At 42.4% G+C, this 27,664-nt stretch overlaps 1 protein-coding gene across 1 annotated transcript in view; it reads right to left on the bottom strand.

Moving 5' to 3' along the window:
* The window catches only part of PPM1H (protein phosphatase, Mg2+/Mn2+ dependent 1H), a 127,861-nt gene extending 101,795 nt beyond the window's left edge, over positions 1-26,066 (bottom strand). The window contains exon 1 of the mRNA XM_056482685.1: positions 25,508-26,066. Within this exon, the coding sequence (XP_056338660.1) occupies positions 25,508-25,743 (236 nt within the window). The 5' untranslated portion in view covers positions 25,744-26,066. The remainder of the gene's footprint in view (positions 1-25,507) is intronic.
* Between the last annotated feature and the right edge of the window lie 1,598 nt (positions 26,067-27,664).

Raw genomic sequence — 27,664 nt, 5'->3', positions numbered from 1 at the left:
GGAGAACAGACAGAAATGACCCTTTTGGACAAACTGAACTCTAAGATAAGGATTTAGACTATAAGAATGTCCAAGTTTAAGTAGAATGTTTTTCTTTTAAATATTTATTACAGATATTTGCAAGTCAAGTAATCTAATAGAAGCCTCTCCATAATAAGCAGTCCTAACTCAAGAATTTAATTCCTGTGGAATACTGTAAGTCTATTCCTGCTTTCACAGACCAGGTACATTTTTGAGTTCTAGGAACATCTAGAAGATTTTTCAGGTCACTTCATTAAAATATTTATTAAATTTACGCAAAAAACAATTAAGTCATATCTTGATGAATGTATCTCTGTGGCAAGTATTTTTCTTAAAAATAATTTGAAAAGATTATTCCCACTATCTTGAACTAGCAAAGACATGTTCAAAATAATTTCTAAATCAGACTGAGATCAAATGACTGCACACACTACATAAATCTGAAATTCCTGTCCCAGATCTCGGCAATTCTGAAGTGATAAATCCTAATGGGTTTTGGACTTCTAAGATATGAAAAGTATCAACTCCCCTTCATGAGAGACTTTTAGACTTTTGAGTCTATTCACCAATTTCCCAGCAGTACCCCAGTCATTTAGGAATGGTATTGCAGCAGTTCTGAGCTCAAAGCTTTCAGCATTTGTTGGAATCTCAAGGCACCATGAAGAACAAGGCACCATGAGACCTTCTAAATCAAACCCAGAAATGGCAAATCTCAAAGCATGGCGGGATCAGTAGCTCCTGTAGTGTGTCCTCTAACAGCCCTGAAGAGGTTTGAAGAACTGCACCAAGGCCAGAGAGCACCAAAAGCACAGCTCAAACCCCCAGCCAGCCCAAACAGCGGTGGCGTTTGGCTTGAAGCCCGTGCCACGGCACCCTGGGCAGCACAAACCCTACAGCAACAGCCTGGTGCCTGCAAGGCATCTCTGCTGGCCTGGCTGTGCCAGGCACCAGGCTGTCTCCCTGTTTGGGTGCATCACCTTAAAGTTATTTTAATGCATACCACATGGCCACTCATTCTTTCCCTGTTCTGCATCCATTTGCTTCCTCTTCTCTCCCCTGTTTAATGACAGCAACCTCAGTCTCCTCCTCCATCCAGCCTGCCTTGCAGGCTTGCAATAGCATTAACAGAATTCAGTTTTTAGCACTTCATCTCAGTCAGCTCATTTCTAATTTTGCTCCTTTAGCTCTGCATTGTACTGTGTCTCTGTCTTTTTGCTTTTGCTATCTCATCACACGTCTGTTGCCAGGCAAACTGCTTAACTTGTGCACTGTAATTTGAGGGACAAGCCCTCCACAACCAAGGTGGGATAAACAGATGCAACTCATTTGCAGCAAAACAATTCCCTTCAGCTGGCACAGCACCTGCAAGGTACTGCAGAAAGAAGCATCAACCAGTTCATTTATCTTTAAAAACGACAGGTTGCAACAGCTCTGGAAGAGTTTTCCAGCACAAACTGAACAGAACCAGCGATTAGCAAATCAACCCAGCAATCACCAGCCATCAGCCCAGCTTTTGGATCACCCTCCCCATAACACCACCTTGTACACGTGCACCCTTCTGACAGCAACCACAGCATCAGTCCCACCTGCCAGCCTTTCCTGCCCACTGGTGTCAACAGTTCTTTCCTCTCCTGAGTTCTTCAGTCAAGCATAAGCAGGGCACAACACTTGGGCTGGCCAGGGTCTTCTACCTTCTCCAATCTCCAGGATAAACACTGACATCAGGGTAACATTTTTTCCAGTGTTAAGGACAAAGCACTGACAGGGAAAACCTCCATACACAACAGCACAGACAACACATAGAGTTACTGAGATGGTTTCCAGCCACTGATGACCACAAGTCAAGTCTTCAGCCACATATGTCAACTCACACCCTCCCAGCACCACTTTTTACTCTGCCCTTTTCAAGTCAGTTGTGGCTCTTTTGGTCACAACTCAAGTCTCTTCCAATCACTTTTACTGAAACAAGAGATCCAATGACAAAACAAAAAAAAAAAGGGTGGGCTTTTGACTTTTTAAAGACAACTGTGATTAGTCCTCTAGCACTGCAACACATCTGGTGATCACACACCACAAATGGCACACCAGACCATGAGTATGCACAGCCACCCAGTTTCAAACCCACACTGGAACATACGAGCACCCTGAGAACAGGGAATGTCCCTGAAGAACATGAGCTGCTTCACATGAGCCACATCACCGAGAGCTGGCAGAGCAGCACTCATGGAACAATCAACACAACACAACATTCTGCTACTCTTTGGGACTTTAACACAAGGTCTCATACATCCTTTTCCAAACTCATGATTAAACACTACCATAATAGCAATGTATTAGGAAGGAAAAAAAAAAAAACCAACAAAAAAACAACCACCAAAAAAACCACAACAACCCCCCCCACTGAGGTTTAACGTACAATGCCCAGAATAGATGGCACCGCATGTGCAAAATACTCCTTTTTCCTGAGCTGATTTTTCAGGTAATTTGGGTATAAAATACTTGTTTCCCCGGTTTCCCCATCTTAGTAAAAATTTTACTTGCACAGGTCAAAGTGATAAATATATGTCTGGAGAATTATTTTCTTCTACTTGAAAGTCAAATCACCTTTGTACCAGACTAACGATATACACATAGAAGAGATTTATTTTTTCAGAACCTCCACCTCCAAGTCATATATATTTTCAAAGACTCACATTCTCAAACAACTAAATCCAAAGGGAAGCCACTTAACTGACTTCAACAGATGTAGAATGAAACCCTAAGGAAATAATTCATATGAACAATGGATATTTCATTTGTATTGCAAGCTGAGATACTGCAACAGTTTATCAGAAAAAAAACAACCCTGTGAAGTCATATCCCAGCTCTCTTGTGTGAAGGCAAAGAATAGCAAGACAACATGGAAAAGTCCAGCAATATCTATGTATTAGATTGCATACACCAACTCAACTACACCAGTGTAAGTGAATTTTTAAGGAACAAGGTTAGACTTCTAGCTTTTCTGAAATGTAGTGGTCCCATGAATGTCAAATCCTCCTGACAAAGATCAGATTTAATCTAATAACCTTGATGTTCAGACTTCAAAGGAAGTCTAGCAGCACTAAACTTTCAGATCCTCACTACTACACTGTATTAGATGATGGATGTCATCACCTTTGGTCAATGTTGATAAAATAATTAGCACAGACAGTATGGATTTTCCTGCATACTTTGTCAGTTTATTTTTAAAATCTAAAGGTTCTAAGTGCTCCATGGAACATTTGTTTTTGAAACCAACTGAAACGTCAGTGTTCAAATTCTTCTACATGCTCCATTCTTCTACATGCTCCACAAGAAATGAGCACTACAACTAAAAAGAAAAAACTCTTAGAAAATTGTTTAGGCTTCTAGTTAGCTGATGTCAGAGTGCAGAAGTAAATGGTCCAAACAGTTTTTTTGGAGTATAAAGTATTTTAACAGATGTAATTATAAAAAATTATCCCTAACTTTTTACTTCTGTACATTAGGAGTTTTTTCTTTTTTGCTTTTCTTTCACTTTTATAACTTAATTTGTTTTTGTTTTTTTTTACCCTGAAGAGAAGGGAGACTGCAATTTTCACACCTCTTTAACACCATAAACTAGGGCACAAACTGAGTTCTCTTTCCCCTTTATGTTGCGGCATATAAAGCATCTTTTCACTTAAAACCACTAGTCCTATAATCAATATTTTTAAATGCCCAGCCTAAGAAGTTATAAAAAGATTTCCATTAAGAATAGATTATACTTCAACATAAAGCTAAAAAAACTCCACTTATTTCTGGTAAGTTTTATTTTTGCCCTGTGGTATCAACTGGCCCTTGGTTTAGTGCATTAATAATTAGGAACCTGGGCATTGATGCTTTCATGAAGGTCAATAGAGAGCTCCACTGTCTCCTCTGCATTTCAGAAGACTGGATTGATAGCAGCAGAGATGACCAAACACCATAACAGCATGCCTTTTTCTGTCCCAGATATCACCACAGTTCCTGTGTTCTCCCTTTTTCTGATGAAACAAACCTAAGATTATTTCCAGCTCCTTCTGCACAACCATTCTTTCAGAGGAAGAGTCAGCCTGTGTAATGTCCAATCCCTAGCTAGTCAGCTGCTGACTCACTGGCCAATACACCCACTCTGACTGACAATCAGGCCTGGCCAAAGAGAACAGATAAATCAAGGTATTTTCAAGAAAGAGTATTCAACTTGGAGCCTGCCCTACTCCTTGGATAAGTTCGGCTTGGAAATTTTCATCTGCAAACTTCAATGGATCTACCCTTAGGAGATGTAATAAACAAGTGTGCATTTGTCCTTCAATTTTGACTTCACATTGCTCACAGAGTTATGTAGTGGTTTTGTTTCTTCTGGAAAATCAGTTTCACTTTAATATGTACTTTGAATCAGGCAAAGGATAATACACTTCTGATCCTTTCATCCCAATTATGGTATTTTCAACTCCAGTAATCTAGAATAAGATAATGGCAAGAGACTGGTTATGAAAATACTACTCTTTACAATTACAGCACAAAGGTAAAACCAAGCAAAGCACACAAGTTAAAAAGTCAGCTCTGCCTTGAACCAGCTGTCCTGAAAGGTTTCTGCACATATGAGGTCTCAAATAGCTCATCCACATGGTCTGTCATATCCTGATGGAAACTTACTCTAAAACATATACACATGTACAAATATTTACAAACACAGATATATTTTATATGTTTATAAATCTATTCTAATACTTACAGAGATATATTTAGAGAGGGAGACACACACAGAAATCCCTACAGTGTTTCTGACAAGGAGTCTTTACTTTCTGTATATGTGGAATTTAGCAGGCTTTTTTTTCAATGCTTGCGTTAAGAAATGACATGTAAACATTAAACTCATATAAGGAACAATAAATTCCATTAATACAGTCACCTCACAATTAAGTGTTTATGTAGATGCTGCAGAAAGCTCATAGATATTTTATAGCCCCTTGGAGGCTGAATAAAATTAAATCAAAGGGAAAAGGAAATGTGGTGACGCAAATGCTCGCCTTTAATTAATCAGAATTAATCAAAATAAAAGTAAGTAATCTTCTAGCAGTCAAAGCAGTACTAGGGTAAATATGACAATATAGTAATAACACAGCAGAAATACAAATGCTCCAAGTACAGGCACCCTCCAATTAAAATGAGTTTTTTCAAGACTGTAAACTACCAAAGATGGGCTTTCATAGAATCCTTTTTGGGTATTTTACAGAGCAACTGTGAGAAACGACCTTCAAGATCCACTTTTAAATTTCAGCCTTGTTAAAACCGTGGGTTGCTGCTTTTCTGAAGTGAGAAGGCTGCCTCTTTGCAAGGGGCAAGGCTCCAAATGTCACTGTCACCACGTCACTCCCCAGCTGCTTCCCTGGGGCTATCACACAACCCTGCCTTTCACAGCTCTGTCACCAGCTACCAGCACTACCTAGCACACCTATTGTATGCACATACATGGCACTGCTCAGCTAATTGCCTACCTGTTTAATTACAGCTCCAGCCAAGATGATGTTTTCCAAATGGGTGAAAGTGCAGAGCATCTCCACAGCTACTAATAAAGCTGTCACAATCTCTGCTCTGATTAGAGTGGTGTAAGAACCATCAAGTAGTTGTATGTGAAAAACTGCAGCCAAGTGCTATAACCAGTATGCCCAACTGCTATGAAAGTAAAGTATTCTAAAAAGAATACTTGAGAGTTCTGAAGCCAGACAAGTTAATTATCTAGTCATATCACTGCTGTACCACAGATCCTTAAGTGTGATTGAAATCTCTGTTATCAACATCAGTCATTTGTGTTTCTAAAAGTATTTTGGTGTCTCTGGTGTGTTCACATGAAAGTTTGGAGCACAAGATAGGAGCTTCACTGATTTCCCTGATGGAGCATTGAATTACCCACCACTGCAGATTTGAGCTTCATTTTTCATTTGAATTAACAGTTTTACCTTCCAGGCCTCAGCTCTTTTTCTGCTTTTCTTCACTAGAGAAAAAGAGTTCCTTTTTTCCATAAATATTTTCATAAATCTAATCAGTTCATTTCTCAACCATTTTTTTTCCCCCCCAACAAGATAGGTTATATCCAAGTCTCCTGCTCGAAGACACTTTCTTAGTCTTTGGAATAACTTCCATAGCCCCATTCTTCACCCTGCAGCTTTTCTAACATTCTTTAAAGGATACTGACACCAAAACATCCCCCAGTGCCCATGCAATGTGATATGCAGAGGTAAAACCTTATTCACCCTGCAGTTCTGGGGCATGCTACAGAGACATCAGAGAGAGATGGCCAAGATGCCCGTAAAGCACAGTGAGTCTTTTCATCAACACCTCAGCTTAAAAGCAAGGCTCAGGCTGCCCAAAGCCTTCAGCTCTGCCCCCTTATGCCAAGGAGTGATTAATCTCTAAAACCTTCTGCATGGTCTCCTCTTCTGCTCTCTCCTCTTTCAAAGCACACCAGTCTCATGCTTTGAGAGAGTGGAAAGGTCTCCACTGGAAGTGACTTGCCTTGTCCTGCATTTACTCCCACCGGTGTGTCCCTGTAGATTTCCCTTCTCATCCCAAGAAGTACGATAGTCAAATTAGCCCCAGATTTTGTCAAGGTGACTTCAAAATGCAGTATAAAGTTGTAAGCACTGTGTCTGTGCTCTGCAGCATGGAAATTTCAAAATTTGAGAGAAACCCTATAAATCAAAAGTCTCTGTTATTTTAATAGACTTCCCGTGCTAGTTGCAGTCTCTGCAGATTTATAAAACCATTTGGCAGCATGCTACACACCAGTAATTACCAGAGCAGGAAACGCTCAATAATACAGAAATAACTCAGTCATTACAGATACAGAGTATGATGTGAAGATAGAGAGATTTCTTTTTACCTTTTTCTTTATATACCAAATAGAAATACAAGAAATCTTTACCCCAAACAAAAGAACTGCATGCAGCTCTCCCCACAGCACTCCTCACTGCTGACAAATGCCACCAGGGAGCCTGCAAAGTACCCTAAGGGAGCAGCTATCAGACCCGTCCAAGCTTTCAGCCCTGGAATAACAGGGCTGCAGAATATAACAGAAATAACATTTTACAGAACAGATACCTTGCCTATGTGGACCAAAGAGATTCAGCCCTGTAACAAAGCAGCAGCAATGCTCCTGCCTTCACAACACTGCAAGGGCTCATATTTAGTGTTTAAACAAAGCATTAGATACATTGCAACCTTCACATAAAATGATCACACAACCACTCAATTATCACAACCACTCAATTATCACAACCACTCAAGGGAATTCTGTCCTTTATGCAGCATTTTTAATTACTCAGTATAAAAAAGGCCAAATTTTGATCTAAGAAGTGAGAGTTTGAGAAAATCTCTGAAGAAACATGACTTCTCAAGCACTGGATCTTTATCATGGTTTTCCCATCTGCAAGAACAGTGAAGAAGTGAAAATGGATAATAAGGAATTTTACCAGGCCCAAACCAGGGAGGCCATGGAAGAAGACACACTGTTTGTAGCAAGAAAAATGTATCTCTATTTAGCATATGCATGTGTGCCTATTTGCTCTAGATGCATGTATAATCAGCCCCAGTATAAATTAGAAATCATATGAAGGATTAAACATCAATTGCCCGTCCTCCTACACTTCCCGTCCCTCTGCCAGGTCCTGATTAAAACAGAAGGCAGTAGCAATGATTGGAAACAGACATTGAAATTGAAATAAGAGAAGAAAATAACCTTTTTTTTTTTTTTTTTTTTTGTAGCAAAACCTATAAAAACCACATTAGTATATGACTATCAACAAATACCACCATATTCTGAAATTAGGAAATCTTGATGGTTTTAACAGGATATAAAAGGTGCAGAAAAATGAGGATTATTAAAACTTGAAAATGTGACAATTATTTTTGATGATGGAAGTCAGTGTTATGCAAATTATTGTTTAATATTTCTCAGGCATCCCACATTTTATAACTATTTCTCAGTGACTAGGAGGGTTTCACACAATCTTTAAGTGTAATCTTTTGCTAGCTTCACCATCTGGGAGTTCACAGACAGCATTTAATCTTACTGGCTTTTTTCCAAGAGACTTACTGTAAGTCTGTGGCATGTGTTTCTTTTAACAATCAAATTTGGGGATTATTTTGTTTTTGACTGTGGCTTAAAATAGCCTAAAATAATATTAGGGAGATCAGGTCTCCAGAGAGCAACAGCATCTTTTATGAGAATAGCTGACAGAACTCAAGTTCCACTTGATGCTTTCCCCAAAGTATGCAGAAACTTCTTCAGAAATGAACAAATGCAGAAAACTTCTAATTACATGCAGATAAACCATAAAAAAACCCAAACTGCTGGTAGAACATTGGGCTCCTCATCAGACAAGAAGAGCACTAGTTGGTGAGATGATGCAAGAAAGGGCAGACTAGGAATGAAGGGGGGCAAAGAAGAGCAGCAGAGTATAATTACAAGTCAGGCATAAAGCCATTATACATATCTAGGGATATCCCCACCATTATGCTTATGTGTATCTCTAGCTTTTTCCATTGTGCATATCCAGAAGAGTTGATTTCTCAGGCTCATTTAAAAAAATTTTTTTTTTCTTTGTTTTGTTCTGGATCTTTGGAAAATTTGTTTTAAAATGCATGAGAAAAATCATGGCCAGGAAGATGATGGGAAGATATGAAAGATGAAAATAGTGTTCCAACCCTTCACCAACTGTCTGGAGCAAAGTGCCTGGGTATAGAGTCACTCACACAATTCCTACTGCTCAGGACAGAGTCTACTGTATTCAAAGCATATGTACATTTCAAAATTCCTACAGCTCTGCCCTCCAAAGCATTATTAGAAAATTTATTAGTGTTGTCTCTACCCAAGGTGGGGGATTGGAACTGGATAATCTTTAAGGTCTCCTCCAACTCAAACCATTCCATGATTCTCCGATTCTATTCTGGCACAGCTCAGTTTGATTTTTTTGTTTCTTTGTTTTGTTTGGTTGTCGTTGTTGTGTGGCTGAGTTTTGTGGTTGTTGTTTTTCTTTTATTGGTTTTGGTTTTGTTTTAGTGCATTGGGATTTTGTTCCATACAAAGATTTTGGTAAGACTGATGGTTATTCTGAAGGCTCAAGAACTAAGGGCAGAAAAGGAATGTGAGTTTAAGGTAAGTGCAACACATGAGTTGCATATAACACTTTGCTCATGTTTCAGATGCCTGCTAGTTTTGGGGATAAGGATTTCTTGGTCTGTGGTCAAACCTCAGCAGTCTGACAAGGTCTAAGAAATGAAAGCATGATGACAACCTCCTTGTCCCTTAATGCTCCGCAGGTCAAATGGACAGCACAGCCACACTGGACATCACAAACTACAAGCTGGCTGAGGAAAATAAATAAATTGTCTCTCTTTAGACAGAGCTCTTCTGTTTCATGTTGATTTGCCCCACAACTAATTAAAAGGAATAATGATCAATGTAATTCACAAAACGTATCTGTCACACTGCAAGACTAGACCAGCTGAAAAATAGAGCAACATGGCTTTTTTATCTCATATAGTACTCGAGTCAAGTGGCAGCACTCTTAGATATAATTAGAAGTTTTCCATTTTATTCAACTGTTACAAACAAACAGTATGAGACTTTACAGGAGCAATTTCATGGGAAGGGCCAAAGGAAAGTAATAAACAAAAGAAAACAACAAGCAAAAGAACACAACTACCTTCCAGTATGGCAGCCTGCTGGGCACACTGAATAAGGAAAGGCTTTGTTTCAGACAAAGGTCATGGGTTTGTTTTCTGTAAAAACCTGTCTAAAATGGCCTTTTTCAAAGCATCATCTAATAGGTCATTACCAACACATACAGATGAAATCTATACTCAGCTGTGGTGCACATTCCTCAGCTGCTAACACCAGTTAAGGCAGCTGCTCACACAGGAAACCCCTATTTGTAATAAGGCAACACTAGTAATGGTCCTAGGCTTCAATAAGTTGTCAAATTCTTATGTTCAGATTTCTAGACTAAATTCCTATTCATAGCTAGTTGAGTGGAAACATTTTCAGCTACACTGTCAGACTACTCTGCCATTCAGTGGACATACTTCACTCTTCTGCAATAGGAACTGCATCCATGAAATATGGAGGACAAGAGGGATAGAAGTCAGCTTTGCAATCACATCACCCACTTCACCTCCTTCTTCAGAAGATCTGAAGACATCCTACACAGCACATGGAAAGACTGTGACCAGTCAGTGTTTTCTACAGCAAAACCTTCCCATCAGCTGCAGACCACCACAGACAGATCTAGTCTCCACTCCATAGCCATGCTCCCACTGGCTTCCTTGTCCACAAACCATCACTGTTGCAAAATGAAAGCTTTTATAGCTCTGCACCTCTGGGCAGCAGAGCATAAGGTGAAGAGACACAGGCAACAGGAAGGACTTTTCCCACAACCCATCCAAAGCTGATGAAGGGTACACAGAGCTTACACAGCTACCTGGAAGTATATTATTTTTAACACTTCAAGTTATTGTTCAGATTTCATGTTGTTTCCTAAACCAAGCTGGAACCCTTTCACCTTTGTTTTTGAGCCTCCAATCACACTTCCTCCCATAGCCCCACAGATATATATTTTGATTAGCTAAATTTGCAGTTTACCAGGTTTACTTTGCTGATGAATACTGGATAAGCACTGAACTGCAGATATGCATAATGCATTTTTCCTTGTTTCAGACACAGGAGCTCATGAAGAAGCTCTAGCAGGAGCATTCCCAAACAAGCTCATATATGAAAACTCTTTCCACAAATTCCAAACATGCTTTTAACTTTGGTTAAGATAAGCTCTCTGGCAAAATGCTACGATAGCTCCATATGTGACTTAGGTCCCTCTCTGCACTGTGAGCACCAAGTCCTTTTGTACTGCAAGTGCCTTTCTGCACAGAAAACAAATCCCACCTGCTCTAATGCCTTGAGAGCATAACTACTTCCTTGTCAATACTTTAGTTCCTCCAGGTCTTGTTAAAGGCCTCACAAGGGAAAGAGTTTTCAGATTCCATTCTTATTTTCTAAATCAACACCACCTTGCTGTTCCCCCAGACTGAGTTATTTGTCCAGTGATCTTTCATGACTAATCCATTCACTAGTCACAGATCTTTCATGCCTTCTAACCTGCCTGTAACAATGCTGGCCTGTTTGCTGGAGTAGGATGTTCACTTGACTTTTGTGAAGTCTTTTTCAAACAGTAATCTTGCAGCACTGGGGAAAGCAGTATAGAGCCCCATGGGTCTGTGATGCTTCTGAGGAGCTCTGACTCTCAACAGGAAAAGAAGAAAAAAGAAAAGGTATCTGGATATATTTCTCCTGCCTTTTTGTTTCCAAAATATATGTTAAAATATTACACAAGAACTGAAAGACAAAGAATAAGATGCTACATTATGCCAATATCCAGCAATAATTATTTTTCTTCTCAGTGAGGCAGCCTTCCTCAATTCTCTTCTGGGGAAAAGTTCTTACTCTGGAATACCATAAAATAAGCACATTCATCTTTGAACAAAATAAAAATTGCCTCCTGCAATGTTTAAATATACACTACTAAAATGAAAATACTGCCCATCATTAAAAGAGCTTTTTTTCTTTTTTAAAGGAATTTCTCCCCAGAAAAACTACACACCACTTTTTGGTAGTTTGTGCTGCCACTTTTGTTTTCTATTGCAGTCTCCATGGAAAGGCCCCTTCCTACCTTTTGGTATTTCCCCTGGGTCCTGGTTTTGGCTGGCATAGAGTTAAATTTCTTCATAGTAGCTTGTGTGGGGCTCTGTTTTGGATCTGTGCTGGAAACAGGGCCAGAAAATAGAGATGCTTTTATTATGGTAGGGTAGGGCTTACACAGCATCAGAGCAACCTTTTTGCCTTCTCACCTCACCCCACAAGTGAATGGGTTGGGGAACAAGGAATAGGGAGGGAGCAGAGCCAAGACAGCTGACTCCAACTGATCAAAGGGATATTCCATACCATATGGCATCATGCTGGCAATAAAAGTTGGGTGTAAGAGGAAGAAGGAAGGGAGGGACATTTGGAGTGATCGCATTTGTTTTCCCAAGTCACCATTATGAGTGATTGGGCCCTACTCTCCTGGAGATGGCTGAACACCTGCCCACCCTTGGGAAGTGGTGAATTAATTCCTTGTTTTGCTTTGCTTGCATGTGCAGCTTTTGCCTTACCTATTAAACTGTCTTTATCTCAACCCATGAGTTTTCTCACTTTTACCATTATGATTTTCTTCCCAGTCCCACTGTGGGGGGGTGACTGAACATCTGCTGGTGCTTAATCGCTGACCAGAGTTAAACCACAACACTCTGGATTATCATTCCAAACAACAAAAATAAACGACTTTGGAAAAATGTTCTCAGCAGCTCAGTTTGTGCCCTACTAATTGCACCTGCTGCACAGGTGGGAGTGGGAGAATAAGAAGTTAATTCAGGAATGAACTCAACCATGGCAGAGCAATCTCCTTAATGCCTGTAGACACCTGTCATGCAGCAAACATAAGAAAGTTCTCTATTTCAAAGAAAAAAGAGGAGTGGGAGAAGAGTTTAGGTTTTCAAGATAGCTGTCTTTAAATTTAAATACCTTTAAACCCAGGGACTTGGAGCTTCCTGAAACAGGAAACTCTGAACCACATCTTTAACAGACTTCTTTGGTATGTCCTCATGTAATGAATTCTGCCAATATACTCTAAGTCACACAGGGAAGCATTATCTTTATTGCTATTTACATATATGCCTTTCATTTTCTGTCATAGGGACTTATACTCCTATTAAACCTCTCTCCCAACACAAAAATATTTAGCCTGCCTTCAGTGTGCTCTCTCTTGGCTTTTTAGGCTTCATTTTTGTTCCCCTCTTTCAACTCCTCTATGTTCCTTACTTGTTTTTTTTTTTTTCCTGTCCTTACTCCTCTTTAGCTCTGCCCATAGTTAAGGGTGAACACAGTTTTAACATGTTTTAAATGTAGACTTTCCAGAGGCAACCCATTTTCCATTATCACATCCTACTTTGATCATACACATGCTTTCCAAAATGATACCAGTGGGGTAACTGTATTTTCAAAACAGGTACCTGTGTAACACTATTTCAATTCATCTACTCTTCTAATGATGTTCTCCAGGAAGTAAGAAGCAATTTCAAAGGGAAAAGAACGGAAATTCCCCCTTTATTTGATAGTAGGAGGAGCTTTGAGGATTTTTTTGTTGTTGTTGCTATTGGGTGACAGGCACTCAGGCACTATTTGATAGCTTACAGAGGTTTTCTGGCCTTAGAGAAAGCTGTGAGAGAGCACAGCAGTTAAACTACATACCAAACCATCAGGACTGTAAGTGCAAGAGAGGCAGTATACCTCACACCACATTCAAACAAAGTAAGTGTTTTTATTTGTAAACAAGACAGTTCCAAACAATGTCTTGACTATGCCTATAAATTTACAGGATTACTATTGCAACATTTTATTCTTGCAGCATCATCTCTCCCAAGCATTTGAACTATTGTAACAGGATCAACACTTGAGGCAACTCAACACAGGAGACAGAAGTGAATAATACTCCTTTTCAGTGAATTTGCTCCCACCTTGCAATCCTTTAGGAACAGAACCAAGCAGCTGTATTACAATTTGGCCAGGCATCCTTCCAGCAGTGCCTGCACACTCCCTCTCTTCCCTGGGATTCTGGGGGCAGCTGGCACAGGACCTCACTGCCCCAGTGCCACTGCTGCCACACTGGCAAGAAAGGACACGAGAGGAGGGAGAACCTGACTGGAAGTCAAGGAAAAGCCTCAATTTGCACAATTTCTCCAAAATGAAGAATCTCAGATCTGCTGCTTGAACAAAAAAAAAAAGCAACAGGTCCTTTGACCTCATCCTTGCCAGAGCTATTCACTACAGAAGGTTCAGGCAATATCTGACTCTAAGACAAGACCACTTATTCTGAATTCTCCAACAAGACACGAACAAGATGTTTTCCTGCCTTCTCCCTCATTTCCCATGGAAACAGAAATCAGGCTGAGCCGGTGAGGGCAACACTTCCTTCTTCCATAGGGCACATGGAACCTTTGAGGACAACCAACTGGCTGAGGCTGCATTTTGCCTTTCACATGAAAGGATGCTGCCCTCCACCCCCACAGCAGCGTGCTGTCCATGCTCACACTTGCTCCTCTCCTGCTGTGGGGGCTTCTGCCTCTGCCCCTCTCCAGCACCCACAGCTCACACTGGCTCTACCACAGAAGTTCATCCTCTCATTCCCTTAGCACTAGAAAGAAAAAGACATTCCTTCAAGGGGGAGAAAAGATCTCCAGACCATTCACTTTAGGTAGAAGCCACAGCTTTTATTAGAGAGAGCTCTATCCACCTTTTATTAGAAACAGCTCTATCCACCTGTTATTAGAGGCAGCTCTATCCCCAGTCTGCCTTAAGCCAGCCACACCAGCAGCAGCTGTCACTTACCAGCCGATAGCACGATCCCAATGCAAACCCCTGGGCTGCAAAGCCCTGATGAACCATGTGCAGTGTGCATTAAGTTGTTCCATGCCCATGCTTACACACACACACCTGAAAGGACTATGCTTATTCTCTGTTTCCATTTACATGCTCTTTGTTTCAGATTTCTAAATTATGCTGTGCAGCGAGAACTAGAAGCTTACTGCTGGCTATGAGAGTTTCTTCTCTTCATTCCAGCACTTTTTCAGACGGATGAGCTGAGTTACCAAAATAGTTCCTTCTCCCCTCCACAAAAGCAATTCACAGAACTAGCTTGTGATTTAGGAATCAGACACTTTTCTAAAACCAAGCAAGAATGGAATTACAGCTAATCACATTAGCTTATAACTTTTTTCCCCTCTAAAAGTAGGATTAAAGGCAGAGATGGGGAACTTCCCACATTCCCACACACCAGCTGCATTCTTCCAGACTCAGCTTGCTGAACTGCTAATAGAATTACCATCCACAGACCTAGGATTTACAGGGATTACTCTGGAGAGGTTGCCAAAGGAACTAACTGGACTGTAATTCCTGGCTTTGCACTACCAGAAAGGGATAGAAAGACCTTAAAATGACATTGAGAAGTACCCCAGAGGGAGCCATGGCCTGAAGAAATTGGCATTTAGATTTTGTAAGGGCTGTGGAGAGACTGATCTTAAAGCTTACTGAGAACAGCAACAAAATGAACTGAAAGCCCAGGTCTGGAGATGTGCTTCACGAGAGGAGTGACAAGGTAAGGGAGAGGGAATTGCCCTCCAAGACTGATGCTGAGGGACATTAGTTTGAAGAGATCAGTGTATCTTTTAATGCCTTACCAATTCCTTCATTACCATTGAGAGCATGTATGGCTAAATTCTAATCTTCAAATTATTCATGAAAATAGCTGAAAAACAACTATTTTTTTTTTTTGTTCAAAGGGGAAGATGAAGAAGGGGAGAAAATTTTCTATTTACATTATTCAAAATGCAAGTCACTCATATCAAACCAAACATACATAAAACCTTGACCTTTGCCATGACATAAACAGCAATAAGCACTGAAGTTAGATTATTATTTTCCATTTCCAAATACCAAAATCTAAAGCCATACTCCACCCTCCATGGCATCACAAATACAATGCAGGTTTCACTGTATAAGTTAGGAAAATTAGATGTTTTCCCCATTTATATTCAAGGATTTGATCTTTCTCAATCACAACCCCTACAAATAAGGTCAGCAAAGAGAAACCAAAACTAGTTCAGATAAATCTAGTTTCAATTCCAAACTTTAGCATTCATTAATGCAGCAAAGATTCTTAATACAAATTCAGAAGAAAAAGCACTTTCTTCAAAATGATGGTTTAAAACACACAACCAGCAATTTAAGGACACTAGTCTTACTGCAAAGGCTTCTGCAAAGCATCACGTTTAATTTGCTGAACAAATTAAAAACACAAGACCCTCACTCAGCCTGCCAAGGCACTTGCACAGACTTGGAGCCATGGAATTAACAGTGGGAAGGATGCAGTGGGACAGAGGAAGAGGCTCTAAGCTCCCCCACCATGGCCACTGAAGCCAAGGGAGTCCCTTCACACCCCAGGGTAGGAGCAGAGCTGTTCAGCTGCTCCATGAGCCTGGTCAGCAAGGGACAGGAGTCTGACACGGGTCCTTGCCTTTGAAACTGCTGAGCCTGCTCTCATTCACAATGGTTGGGCCTGAACCAGTTTAAGGAGTGCCCCTCCCAAGCAGAAAGAAAAAGGTTGCTGCTCATTATTAAGTTGCACAGCTTCTTGCCCTCTCCTCCCCAGACAGGCAGCAGAGATAAGGAATCAAAAAGAAAAAAGTCCACAACCAACAATAAAGTAACAACTTCCCTCAAGAGATACGATAATAATAATAATAATAATAATAATAATAATAATAATAATAATAATAATGGCACTTATCTGGGGGGAGGGGAGGAAGGGAATCTTGCCCAAACCCGCCTTTCACTCAAACTGTCTCAAAACCTAACAAAACCCACAGGTTCACATGGTAACCTGCCACATCTGGAAAATACAGGAATCTCTGATCAGCAAGGTAACTTATTTTGTCTCTTCACAAGACTTCTGCACAAAATGGAGCACTGCTCAAGTTGAAAGAGCTGGAGATGTGTCCTCAGTCCCACCTCCAGTGTAAAACTCCACCAAGGACCAGATTGTTAGTTATGACTGACAGGTATTTTACAGCATTACAAACATGCACTACGCATCATCTGTTTCTGAGGAGGTCTCTAACACATACCTAAAGATAGAAAAATCATACTTGGCCTGAATGAATCAATGTTGGCAGGGAAAAAAAAAAAAAAAAGTGAACTGCTGCAGAACTTGGCTGGAGCTGGACCCTTTTTGCTCCTTGCAGGGAGTTTGGAAAGCAGAAATTATCATATCAGGACACAAAGGACAGAGAAATAAATCAGGGAGCTCCAGAAGGGATCACAGTGGGGTGCAGAGAGGAGGAAAGAACTCACCTCTTGTCTGTACCTTTAGGCAATGGTGTGGATAGACAGACAGGACAGCACAAAAGGACTTAGATATGGGACCAGCAGATGAAATAAAAGAAGAAATTAACTGCAAAGACTTTGGAAACAGAGCTATGCCCATAAAGAGACAAATCTCACAGACCTCTAGTGCCAGTCCAAGGACATTTTGCCGCAGGACTTCTGGAGCAGTGGTATTTCCAGTTCTATCAAGCCAGAGGTTCTCTGCAGACACAGCACTGCCCATACCCCCCTACCTCAAGCAGCTCTAGACTCCCTCAGCAGATTCTCTCTCCCTTAAGCCTCACTGTGTTGAATACAGATCCCAAACAATGAGTGATGCTCTATATTTGCCACTCTACTTCATGCCAGAAAGCTGTCTGCTGGCCACAGTCCCCTAAAACCTCTTCTTGACTTGATTTATTTTCTTAAATCACTGTGATTGCTAAATTATGTACAGGGCCCAATTATGCACTGACTGCATACCCTCCTGCACTATCGACTGCACTTGCTAATGCTGACTGCCTCAGCTTGGTGTTATTTTTGTCCTTCCCCCACGCAGACTCCAGCAATTAAACCATGCTGTGATCAAGAGCCACAGACATCCCTTTGGCTGGCTTTACCCTAGCACTGCTTCCGCTGACAAAATACTGTATACAGTACTTACTTGGAGAATGTTAAATTCTTCAGACAAACACTTGCCTACATATACTATTGGCAGGAGGAATGACATCTGCTTCCAGCCATTTTAATGAGCTTCACCTACTGAACAGCTCATGCAGCATCAACCACTTAGCAACAGTGGCACTTATCACCCCAAGTACAGCTGGCAGTATCTGCTAGACAGCAAGTGTGCTGCTGGGTGAGAGAGAGAGCAGTGAAGAAGCCAAAATGCTTCAATGGACCTGCTGGCCATCTCCTACTAGCTGGAACCTCTGTAATTACCATGCAATAAAACTTCCACCCCATGTCAGTTGGATTTGAGGGGCAAAGCAGCTCGACACAAGCTGGGAGCTCTCTCACCAGCTCCACTCCCTGTTTAGTGCCCTGAGCACTTGAAACTGTGACTTACTCCACCTGGCCTCTGATCAGGAAACCACTCTGGATAATATGTGTATTACAGCTGGGCATCCCAAAACATACCCTACCAAGTAAATGTGACTGGCCAAATGGGAGCCAATTCTTAAAAGTCACTTTTCTCTTTCTGTTTAACAAAAAGGAAGAAAAAAATAATTTGAGACAACAAAAGGCACAGTTAATATGAAGGTGCTGCTGTCCAACAGGACCTCTTGCATTTTAGCAAGTTCAATCAGAACAGAAATCCACTTATAACAGAAGTGGATAAAGATCCAGGTTAGATGTAGCTCAGGAGCCTCTATCTTCCTTGCAAATCCTGCTCCATCACAGATATAGCACCTACTCCAGCCCCATGCCGCAGCAAAACAGCTATGTCTGCTCTGCCTAAATTATCTCCCTGCACTCATTAACAGCACTCCTCCACTCCAAGTCTAATTTGGGTTCCACAAAGCTGACTTAACCCATCCTTAAACCCACAAATCATATTTCTTTCTGAAGTGGCACACAGATCCCAACACAGGAATGACCTGTGCTTTGCATCACTGCTTCCTTTCAAGGTCAAACTGAGCATGTTTCATTTGATCACATTCACAGGCTCACAGCAGTTCACCCCGAGGGGCACAGCCCTGTCAGTTTACTTTATGCCATGATAATAACTGTGCCAAGCCATTCCCACTTACACCTATCCCAAGTGATGCAGCTGCAACAGGGACAAATGAACAAAGCTGGAGTGTGTACAGGGACCTCCTGCTGGCTGCCCCCTGTGCCAAGGCAGAAGGGCCCAAAGGAAGGCTACCTGTGAGGTTTAGTCATGCTCTAGTAGAAGCTAGGACCATGGTTAGGAAAGCCTTTCAGAAACATGTGAGACAGCACTAGTCTTAAGCCCCTGAGGGACTAACAATATGAGTCAGCTTTGGGATGAATTTCATAGTTGTCCCATTAGGAATCACGTTTGTGCAACTTAGTATTAAAAATACCTGAGCACAATTTACCTTTTTTATCCCCAATTTTTCTCCTTTTACCCCTGTAAGTTCTAAGAAATCAGAGGCCACATAGGAAAAGCCAAGTACACAACAGCAGGAAAAATAACTGTGTCATCAAAAGAGAGAACCTAAAACTTGAGATTCATTCTCCACATTCACATCAAATCTCTTGCCAAAACTTATCCTCACTGCTGCATTTTTTTCACTTGGAACAACCAGTACATTTACACATTACATTTTTCTCCAAGGTTATTCTGAAATTATTACTTGCAATGCACTTGGCAGATTAGAGGCATTACATAAACATTAGATGCTATAACATAAGGTCTTATAAAAGGAAAGGGATTTCTGAAGCTCTCAAAATTATGATGAGGTTTCTGTAGGCTTAAACAAGAGCCAGGCAATATACATTAAAGTTAACATTATAATGTGCATAGAAGAATAATTCATACAGAGGAAGACTGTTCAGTTGTCTCTAGGTACATGTATGGGACTTGAGTTTTTAGTTCATTCATCAGGTCCTACTCAATCTTATGTTCTAAACTACAAAAAGAACAAAAGAAAATATTTTCATCTAGACAAAGAGAACTGCAAACACTTTTTTAAAAGTTTAAAAAGGAAAGTAATTCATTATTTCTGTGTACATAACCTTACAACCAAACAGAACAAGATAAAAAAAGTATTCCTTTCCCCACGAGTCTCATCCTCCTGAAATTTGTTCCAAACAGAATACACACAAGAAATGTGTTTACTGATGGGGTATGAGTCATGCTCCCAGGTGAGGGGTAGAGAGACTATCACTTCAAATTCACAGGAGCAGAACTGTGGTGTTGTTATCTTCTATTAATAAGAACCAATGGGGATTAGAATAAGCAATCAGTAGTTGCAAGCCCTAGGCTATCATCCAATATCAAAATATTCAACTCAGAAATATTAAAACAAGCATTTTCTGTGTTTTGTCTTACCTCAGCTCTCAGAAGTGTTAAGCTTTCACCTGCTTCATAACATTATTAAAATGTTTAGCGCTTGAATAAGTAGTTTGGTCTAGACAGAACACAAAAGGTAGAAGAATATTTCTGTGTTATCTTAACTCACAAAGTATTTATGATCACTTAGAAATGCTGGAAAATATTTTAGTAAAAACCTCCAGTTAATTCTAACGTAGATTCATTTGCTACAAGTTAAGTAACATAGCATGAGAAAACATGATGCAATATCATCAGCCTTTCAAAAAATGCAGTGCTCTGAGGAAAAAAAAAAATCCATAAACTGCCCCCCCCTTAATTTTGAACTGTAACAACTTGCCACTGTAATAATGCTGTACAAGGACACAGTCATCATACTTCACCTACAACTCTGCATTCATTATGGGTCAGTAGCAACCAACACCACAGAGAAAATGCAATTTCTACTGCAGGCCTGCAGAGCAGAGAAACCACAGTATCTCTGAAATGTAACATTATGGAAAAACAGCCTGGACTTTGTATCATCAAACAAAAGGCACTGCTGGGATAATAAATTGACATTTTAAGCCAAGAAACACACATACCAGTAAAGTTAAGTTTCTGGAACCTATTATAACTCAGAACTGCAAAGGTATAAGAAGTGTCATTTAGAGTTTTTAAAAAAAAATAAATTAAAAAGGCAGGCAAAATTGTCTTTTGCATGAGGACACAGATAACATACTACTGAATCTTTCCCCCTGTCCCTTAAGTGTATTTGATAGTACCTTTTGACATTTTCCAAAGAGATGGCAGAAACGCAAGAGTAAAGAGAGGAACACGTGACACAGAAGCAACCAGCTATGGTCCCATCCCCAGGATTCATTCACTTTAGAAGAGTAATTGTAGTACTGGATTCAGACTGTAAGAATATACATTCAAAATGGATGGAAAATGACTAAGCCTGTTTTTCTACCACAAAATGCTACTCAGTTGCAGTTTCTCTGCAACTCCACCAGCATGAGCAGCAATTTGTCATTTGCAAATTAAGCATTTATTTTATCCTGCCATATGCAGTCAAGGGAATTCAACCAGGAGAGGAAGGTTCTGCTGCACCCTCTTTATCCTCTACCTCCACAGAGGGAAGATAAAGCAAAAGAGGAAAAAGTGAAAAATTATATTCTGGGTAGAGTTTAGATGCAGTGAATATCATCTGGGTCATTTCACCTCACGTACTCTCTGCTACTGCCTTCACTTTGCCAGTTGCTTTCAGAGTTGAACACTGGGGCTGCTTATCAGCAGTGCTGCAGGGAAGAGGTCACAACACTGAAAACAGCACAGGAAGAGACCAAAGGAGAAACTTCCCTCCCAGTAACAGGGCAATCCAAGCAGAAGCTCAAAAACCAGCTCAGTCAGACAGGGAAAGCTCTAGAGGAGATCCCGGTGGCCTTGGGAGTGCAGCTGCTTACAGAAGAGAGGGAGTGCCATGAGTAAATAAAGTGTGAGACAGGATCCCTCCCACCCTCCCTTATTCAAATAAATCACTTAACTTTTCAGAGAGCATAAATCTTCTTACTCCTCTGGATTAAAGGCAGACTTAAAAGAAGGTTTGTTAGCAGACTACCCTCTCCCAGGGTCATTCCTGATGCACACCAGCTAACCACATGCAGAAAACTACGTTAAGGATGCCCTTAATTAAAAATGAAAAGTTTATTTCTAAATAAATTCATACCTTTAAAGACAATTAAAAAGCTTACTGGATGTGGGATACAATTTTAATTTTGCTTCTATGGATCTTGATGAACATTAGACAAGTGTCTGTGGTGTAAGAATATCTCTCTAAAACATGGCCTTTTGCCATCCTGTAGGAGGTGAAATGAAATTCAAGGTCTCAGGGCTCCTATGCAAGGAAGAGACAGCAGGATACTCATTTCAGAAGACAACTTTTAGGCTGCTTACTAACTAAAGAGAGCTGAGTCCTTACAAGATTCCCACTAAAATGTCAGGAAGCAATGGTATTTTATACCAGCATCAAGTATGTTTCTGAAGACTTAATTTGCCTGCCTACATGTTTTTTGTAAAGATCATACCATTAAAAGAGGGAAAATTAATAAAAAATAAAGGCTAGTTTACATTTTGCTATATAATATCACAGAGCTAACTAGGTGATTTTAAAAATAAGATGAAATATATGACATGAACAAGCAATGTTGCAAAAATACCCATTACAAAAAATGTTCAGTTCAAGAGGAGGAAGAAAGTGGAGTGGAGGAGAAATGCTTGTTCCAGGGGAATAAGTTAGATGAATAAGTCCATGCCACACAGATGCTAGGGAAAAGAAATAGTCAACAGTGTGAGCTACTTTGTCAATATGTTGTTTAGTAAGAAATACTAATCTTCAGGCATCAAAGAAATAAGAGGAATCCCCTAAAAATGCATATTTTATAGATACAAACTGCTTCAGTCTGACATGGGAACCAGGTCTAACCCCAAAATGCCTTCAACAGCTTGGATGAAACACCAACATGATGACATCAAGGAACTCCAGTATCATCTGTAAACTGACATGTTTTGCAATTAAAGAACATGAATGCTACAAATGCTTTCCTGAAACTCAGCCCCCAGGTGACCTATTCTCAGAGCCAGAATTTCTTTGTAAAGATAGCGAGACAGATGCTGGTGCTGGGTGTGGAACATAAATCCACTGACTCAAACCCTGCTGTGCAATGGCTCACAACATCAGGGCTGACACAGAACAGGTGGCACACACTCTCCTTACACCTTCTGGGCCAAATCCCCACCTTCTAAAGCTACAACAAACCTCTCATATGCTTCAGGCAGTAATACAATTCCTGTGTCCATAGGCATCCCAACCAACAAAACACTGAAATCACTTTTGCTGATTTGCTAAAACATAAAAACACAGAAAAGGCAATAGCTCAGGGAAGCTGCACCCTGGCACACTGCAGGTATGGCATGTCTTCTCTCATGTCTTCACACCAAAGAAAACTAGCAAAATGTGAGCTAAATAGCTGACCTTTGTGTTACATCACAAGCTGCTTGTGAGGACGCCGAACTTCCTCCTAACATTCTTGTAAGAGCTCACTTGTATTGTAACAAAAGGCAAACATTGTTCTGATAGTTTCCTTAATATAGGCACTAACAAAATATCATTTAATCCCTGCATTCCCCAAGCAAACAAATTTCAGAATGTGTATAATAGTAATTCCATCTTCCTGGTACTTTTTCCATTTCTTTTCTCTATGTAACTCAAACCTGTTTCAAAAGAAAAACATAGTTTCAACACAAATCTCCTAGCAAGTCTTGCAATTATTTTCAGAAAGCCTGGTAATAGCTACATATGGGTAAAACACACAAACAAAAAAAGTTCATATTTGGCAAAATCTGAGTTCTATTTCTTTATTCTTTAATGCTTTGCCTGTTTGGAAAACAATGCCATTTTGGTGGCACTGCTTGCCTCTCAGCTTCTCTGCAGTGAGCATTTTGAGATCTTCTGGTTACAATGAACTCCAATTTTGAAACATTATATACATACTTCTGGGAAGAGGGTAGTAACACACTCACTAGTTCCCTCTAAGAAATACCACCTTTCCCTTAGATCTGCTCCACCAGCACTAGAGACAGTAACTGCTAGGGAAGGGGATGAGACAAAAAACTGATACCAAACAAACAAAACAAACAAACAAAAAATGAAACAAAAAAGCCACCAAAGACAAAGCAAAAAGGCAACATCTTTTCACAAAGATAACAACAGGAACTGAAAAAGCAAGTGACTTTTATGCCTCCCAATTAACCAAGCTGCTCAAAGCTCAAGAGGGAAGAGCAACAAGTATATGAAAACAATCCTGGTATGTTCTGCTTTCATGACCACCAGAGCCATTTACTTCATCTCCTAACACTCTCTCTCATCAGGTTTCATCAGCAGGGTCAATGAAACCTTCACTTTCCAACACCCACATTTTTCTGCCCCAGCAGTCTCAGGTGAAGCTCATGGGATGTACATACCTGGGAGCCAGAGAACTTCCCTTCCACTTTGTCACCAATTGCAATTACAGTTATTTGCTGAAAGCCACATAACTTCACCCAAGCTGAAAATAGCAGCATGTACTTATTTTGGTAAGGAAGTGCTTTTCAAGGGGCTATTATAGTGGCAGAACAATTAGAGCTTACTTTTAAATATTTAAACTTACAGTTCATGGGGAATTTGCTCAGTAACCTATTCAATTCTTTATTAATCTGAGAAGAACAATCCAATTTAAAATTCTTTAAATCTCTCATTAAAATCTCTCTTTAAATCTCCCATTTCAGCATCCCCAATGATGTAACAACCTTTTAAAGAAAGCTAGTGATTGCTCATTAACAATGTAAAGCCTTCACTGGTTTTTTGGGAATTCGTATATGTCTGAAGAGACTACACAAAACAACTTGTAGTTTGGAAGGGTTAATTTAGTAACTTCAGCAATCTCTGAACTGGTAGCAACGTGGATGGCCAGACATGGCCATCAAGACTTAGAAGCAGCAACAGAAAGAAACCAAATACTGAATCCTGCATCCAGAATCCTCAAGGAAAACAATGTGCCTACATAAAGGCATCAAGTGCAAGGATATGCCTTGCCTCTGCAGCTACTCCCACTGCCAGCTTGATGCATCCAAAGGAACACTGCCTTTCATCTGGCTGGCAAGGCTACAACCAGGTCCTGATCAACACCCTCTAAAGTAAATACCATTATATTTGAGTATATTATGAGTGAGTCAGGGCAACAAACCATTTGGAAAGCCCAGTTTGGGGGCTAGCCAATGGATTCTTTTTTTTCTTTCGGCTTGGAGCTTGTGGTCCTCAAGCGTGTCCCCAAACTGGGAAGCACTTTGAGAGATAAGTGACCAGTCAGCACCGGCGAGCACGACGGCTGTCAGGTCCACAGCAAGGTGTTCCAAACCCCACACACTGCCCGTTCCTGGGCAGCGGGAAGTATTTACACACGCACAAACAAAACCGGGTTTCCCACTAAAGCCCGTTTTATTCCAGGGTGGAGGACCGAGGCTGCTGTTCACCGGCGGGTACCCCATCCTCGGCCCCTGCGCCCCGCAGCCCTCATTACGGGCAGGGGAGCCCGGCGCTGCCCCTGGCCATCCTTCGCCGATCCGGGTACCGGCCACTCCCGCGGGGACGTTCAAGGGCAGCAGACCGCCCGCATCCTCGGGCTCCCGGGAAGGAGCCAGCCGGGTACGGAGCTCCGGCCAGGGCCGGACACCCGCGCCGGGGATGCCTCCCTCCCCCGGCACCTCTGCCCCGCCGCTCCCGCTGCCCGCGGCGCCGCAGGCCCGGGCTGCGCTGCCCCGCTCCGGCAGCGCCGGTCCCCGCCGGGGCTCCCTCGGCATCGCGGCGCGCCCGCAGCGCGGGCAGCGGGCTCGGCCCGCTCCACCTGCCCGCCCGTACTCACTCCGCGTAGCCCGTGGTCCAGGGCAGGCGCCGAGTGTCCTTGCTGAGGATGAGGATGGGGCGGGCGATGTGGTCGGCGGAGCACTCCACCTCGTCCGGGGACAGTCCCAGGAACTCGGGTCTCCCGTAGGGGAAGCGGAGGGGCAAGTCCGCGCCGCTGCCGTGGTCGGCGCCCGCGCTGCCAGCCATGATGCCGCCCATGAAATTGGCCACGGCGGATTTAACCCGCGTGAGCATAGTACCCCCGCCGGCGGCGGCGGCAGCGCCGGGGCGGCCGCGCAGGGCGGGGAGCGGGGCGCGCCCGCGGGCAGCGCAGCCGAGGCGGCTCCGGCAGCCCCGCCGCGCTCCGCACCGGGGGCGCCGGGCCGGGCGAGGGGACGGCGGGATCAGGGGCAGCCGCGGGGCCGAGGCCTCATCGCAGGTTTCCCCCTCCCGGCGCGGCGCTGGGCGAACTCAGCCCGGCGGCGGCTGCTGAGTCATGTGATAGCGCGGCTGGATTCGCCCGGGCGCTTCCTGCTCCTCCTGCGGCACCGGCGGGCTCCTGGCACACGCCGGGCACGGGCGGCCGCCGCCCCCGCCCGCCTCCCGCGCTGGGGGCGGCCCGCGGCAGGTGCGCGGCGGGCGGGGCCTGGCCGGCGGGGCCGCCCCCGCTGCCCGCGGCCCGCAGCGATGCGGCCGGGACCCGGGACGAGCCGCCGGGAGGCAGCGCCCTCGGGGTCGCTCCGGGCTCCATTACCGGGGGCTGGAGATCGCCGCCCGCAGTGCGCTGTCCCTGCTGCCCCTGGGCTAAGCCAGCGCCGTCCCAGCCCCGGCAGAGCCCGCTGATTTACTTGCCTTCTGCTCAAACACGGCGAGGATATTTTCCCCAGGAAGCCATTCGTGAGAAAAAAGAGCCTGGGGCAGTGGCCGGCAGCGAGCAGGGCTGCCGTGGGTTCGCCGGGGGAGCCGGGGACACGCTGGGGCCGTGCCGGGGCCATGCCCGTCCGCCGGCCAGCGGGGACGGAGCGGCGCCCCGGGCTCCGCGCCCCGCCGCACCTTTGGGGTGCTGAAAGCAAAAGTGGAGGCGCCAGATGGAGCCCGAATGGAGCAAAAGTGAAAGGGCCAAAAATCTTCAAATTTGCGGGCATAGATGTTTTAACCCCTTCTTCACTTGTTGTGTAATTTTGACCGTGTCATAACCTTTCACAATTAAAAAAAAAACAAACCAACAAAAGGGAAGTCTCTTCCATGTGGTGCTCACCCAAATGTGTGGAAGGGATGATTTAGGTGTGCCATTTAAAGAAAATGAAGGAATGGAGCAGGAGCATATAGGAAGTCTGTTCTCTGAGGCAAGGCTTTGTCTGAGCCCTGTGATTCTGCAGCCCTCCTGAGAGCTGTAAGTCTCACTGAGAGGCAGTGACCTGCGAAATGGAGCAGGTAGGTACTGCAGACCTGAGAGTGGTGCGGAACTGGAACTTAGCAGAAAGCTGGTTAGTCATCATTGATGGCATACATACAGTGGGAATGATTGGCCATTGTCTTGCTGGCTCGTACTAGAAACCAGCTGGCATGAAACTGAACACACAGTTACAGAGGCTTGAAGAATGAGTCCTGTGAGCTTGTTCAGTTTCTGATTATTAAATAACATCCTGAGAACTGAGTTCAAACAATGCCTGTTTGCTCCAGACATATGTTTGCTCTGTGTTTACATACAGACAGAAGAAATGTAAAACTGTTGTGACACTCACCGGTTTTTATGATAACGCTGTCTATTAATAAAGTCTAGAGAGCCTAAAGTATATTAGAGAACAGAGATGCTAAGAGCATGTTAAGTGCCTCCTAAAGTAGAAATGGGAATATATCTACTCTAAATTAAGCATTACAGATACATTTCCTTTAGGACAAAGTGTTTATTTTTCCTATCTCTTGTGTAGTCTTTTTCAGGGTTGATATTATAAGTATTTTGAGGAACATTAAACCTCTCTTAGTTTATTCCTAGTTTCTTCCACCCAAGATAATATCTTTATACTATCTTTTGTCTGCTGGATGGCACTTTTTTCTCTCACTATATGCTTATAGGACCTGCCACCCACAGAAGAGAGGAGTGAGAAGAGGGACATGAGCAGAAGTTGACCTGTATCCCTGTATCCGTCACAGGTTATGACTAGTGCTTTTGGAA

The sequence above is a fragment of the Oenanthe melanoleuca genome, chromosome 1A (genome assembly GCF_029582105.1).
Source record: "Oenanthe melanoleuca isolate GR-GAL-2019-014 chromosome 1A, OMel1.0, whole genome shotgun sequence".
In the NCBI taxonomy this organism is placed as follows: Eukaryota; Metazoa; Chordata; class Aves; order Passeriformes; family Muscicapidae; genus Oenanthe; species Oenanthe melanoleuca.
This window is presented reverse-complemented; position numbering and strand designations above follow the sequence as displayed.